This window comes from Branchiostoma belcheri, unplaced genomic scaffold, assembly GCF_001625305.1.
Source record: "Branchiostoma belcheri isolate BF01 breed outbred unplaced genomic scaffold, Haploidv18h27 scaffold967, whole genome shotgun sequence".
NCBI lineage: Eukaryota > Metazoa > Chordata > Leptocardii > Amphioxiformes > Branchiostomatidae > Branchiostoma > Branchiostoma belcheri.
In genome coordinates this window covers 1-3,204 of record NW_017804650.1, presented here as the reverse complement: position 1 = coordinate 3,204, position 3,204 = coordinate 1, and the positions used below count along the sequence as shown (strand labels likewise).

The window sequence follows — 3,204 nt, the reverse complement described above, 5'->3', positions numbered from 1 at the left end:
GCTTTCGGGCAGGGGAACTTCGTGACAAGAGGCTGTTGCCATCTTTTGAAGGCACAGTGCAGTATTTATCTCTTCAAGTTGCGAATATGCAATTCCATGACCACATCGGTTTAGGATTTGAATGAGTTGAGTATTGTTTGTGAGTGATTTTACGGCATATGGAAGCAAAATGTGCTTAGGGGGCCTCTGCCGTCCACCGCTCACTGCGAATACTAAGTCCTGTCCAAACGACATCAGAAGGCGTGTAACCCTTTCAGGACAAGACTGCAGACCCGGGAATTCCGTTTTGCCTGTCAGCAGAACGTACAAGAACTCTTTCACATTATCTGGAATGCTCACAGCATGTTCTGTCAGTTCACAAGGTTTAGGCGGCCATGACACTTTGCTCTCTTGTCCCTGGATTGCTTCCCGTAAGCGGAGCGCGGTTTTCGATGTTCTTCATCCGTGTTGCACTTGTCTGCAGCAAACCTGGCTAGATCCAGCCTGGAGAGACTTCGCGGGATAACAAAAACTTTGTTATTGCCAAAGAGCTCTTCAAAGTCTAACGTGTCATGGAATTCTGCTTCAAGTTTTCTCCTGAAGTGTGTCCTCGTGGAATCTTTGACTTCCTTTACCCCTTGCGAATTGACAAATGATGCGAATTTCATATACAACTGCGTCATGCTGACTATCTTTGGATTCTGCAGCAGATCAGATCTGATGTAGTCATACAGTATCATAAACGCTTGCGACTCTGCGTTGGAACAATCAAGGTGCTCGTCTTCTGCGTTCTTCCCAACACCTGTTTGATCCTGAACGTCACGAGTGTAGTCTCGGTAGCAAGTTTTATGATAGCATGCCTCTGCCGCAACAAGCTCTCTCGTAACGATAGCAAGTATTCTGGGGTCATTTTTACTAACAGCGGCTCTTCTGATCGTGTGGTCGGCACGTAAATCAACACACTGAATAAGTGCCTCTCTAGTTTTCGTTCCTTTCAGGTATTTCGACTTTTCGCAAAATACACAAATCCGCTGGTAGACTCTACCTTGAGGGGTTGTGGGTTGTCGTGGAGACGATCTAGGGCTAGCTTTGCTATCCTGTTCTTCGACTTTGATGGGAGTTTGTGAAAGCTTTTCAAGATCCCTCTTCAACGTGAAAATGCTGCGACATTTCCTGTGATACGAAATTTGTGGTAGTTCTCCTTCCTTCACAGTTTTTGCGATATCAAGAATGCCCTTATGGTTTCGAATAACAGCTGCATTGAGGAGCGTTTTCCATGAGTCAAGATCTTTTAAGGAGGCTAGACTTGTCGTTTCGTCAGTACAATGAATGGCACATTGGTTTTCTTTCCGTTGTCGTTTCTTCGAACCTTCTTCGTTTATCTCTACAGCTCCTCGTTTTGCTCCTTTGAGATCAATAAGAGATAAGGTGGATAAAATCACTTTATGATTTTGAACTTGTGAAGTCTGAGTACTGTGTTTAAAGAAAACAAATAAAATGGATCTTAAAATACATTTCAAATTGAATGACATATGTCGTAACAGTGTCCTTCTAAAAATGAACAAATTATCCACTTACGTGGTTGCCCGGGTGCACTGCAACTGCGGGAACGGTAGAGCGGCATGGCTCGTAGGGATCAGAAAGATCACATTCTCCAAAGTAGCGACAGTAGAGGTATACATTTCAAGGCGGGTAACACGAGCACGTCCATTACTGGTGTTAGCTATCTTTTTGTAATGAAAACTGTTGAAAGAATACCATTCGCGAACGCGCTCGAACATTCGAAGATTCTAAAAAGAATCGAATTGATATTGCTACAGTGTCCAGAAATACCACAGGTGTTTGCTTATAACTAACATCAATTAAGGGTTAATGACCCCGCCCGAGGTGAATATGGTGTGATAAAGCCTTGTCAGTTGCTATAACCGACAGAATAAAGCCACCAAGTGAGCGCAGCCGAACGAGGTGGCTTTATGAGGTGGTTATAGCAACTGACAAGGCTTTATCACACCATATTCACCGAGAAAGGGCGGGACATTAACGCTATTATCATATAGCTTACACGATAGCCTATCCAAACTGATGCAGTAAGTGACACAATGCACATGCTGAATAGAACATAGAACATAGTTCCATCTGGAGTCACCTGAGGTCACTGGGTAGAGTTCACGTTAACTAGGTCACAGGCAGGGAACGGGTGTTCTTATGGAAGTCATCCGTGGTCATTGGAACACAACTTAGTTTATTTTTGGATTTTTTAGAACTAGAGCCGTGTTCTATTGGGTCACCTGAGGTCATATGCGGGTGACTATTGGGTTTGTTTAATGTATGGATTTGGATGAATAAATACCCGATTTTGACTCTATTTGTGACATTACGGCGACATAAAGAATGTGGAATGGAGCCTTCTGATTGGTCAACGTCACCCGGCTATATGATAATGGTATATAACTTATAGGCTTCTCAAGTTAACCATTTGTGGTCGGAAAGTAGCTGAAAAGTCAAAAATAAGTCATTTCACGTTGTTAATGACATAAACGTTAACAACGTCCTATGGGTAGATGTCCAAGGCACGCCCATACCAAATTTCAGGTCAATTGGGTTTAATGCCAGGGCACAGGACGTATTTTGTTAGTCTCACTGTCTTCAAATTACCCATGATGCATTGCGATATTCACGCCGATTTGATAATCAGCCTAATGGGGTGCAATGCTTTAAATACTCGTAACTACAGATAGCATTGACCGATTTTGTTGATTTAAAGCCCAAAATGCAGCGCATAATATGGCCAATCATCATAACTTGTTACACAAGGCCCCATAGGTAGCCTGAATAAATGCCTGATTTTGGAAAGTAAACAATGTGTTTTTACTCGAAAAATTACCCTCAAAATCGGAGTTTAAAGGCGTATAACTTCCTAAAAATGCAGAATATCGGCAAAAAATCTATTGTGTTGTGATTACTGTGGCATGTTTTGTCTACAAACAAATTTTCGCCGAGAATTATTGATGTTTGATATTTTTTTCCCGGCCCTTTGGATTTCGTCCCAAGGCACGAGGTCCATTTTGATGACGTCACTTGGTCACGTGATTACACCAAGAAAGCTACTCATACAGACTTGCTATCATACATCAAAATAAACTTTGGTTATTGCAGATTAAAAAAATCTACGGTAGCACTGGTCCGTCTTGGTGGTACAAAAAACGGTCTCGGCCCATGGACTAT

At 42.4% G+C, this 3,204-nt stretch overlaps 1 protein-coding gene across 1 annotated transcript; it reads right to left on the bottom strand.

Annotated features, from left to right (window-relative positions):
- Positions 1-331: 331 nt before the first annotated feature.
- On the bottom strand, positions 332-2,494 carry LOC109461832. Its single transcript, XM_019758299.1, has 3 exons — positions 2,419-2,494; positions 1,558-1,839; positions 332-1,384 (listed from the first exon to the last, which is right to left on the bottom strand). Exons 2-3 carry the CDS (start codon positions 1,601-1,603, stop codon positions 351-353), a joined length of 1,080 nt encoding a protein of 359 aa, XP_019613858.1. The 5' UTR covers positions 1,604-1,839; positions 2,419-2,494; the 3' UTR covers positions 332-350.
- Between the last annotated feature and the right edge of the window lie 710 nt (positions 2,495-3,204).

Bases quoted from the DNA above. Each gene is read 5' to 3' on its own strand.
- LOC109461832 (XM_019758299.1), bottom strand. From the start codon at position 1,603: ATGCCGCTCTACCGTTCCCGCAGTTGCAGTGCACCCGGGCAACCAC. The intron at 1,385-1,557 runs GTAAGTGGATAA...TTGATCTCAAAG, and splicing joins CAGTGCACCCGGGCAACCAC to GAGCAAAACGAGGAGCTGTA.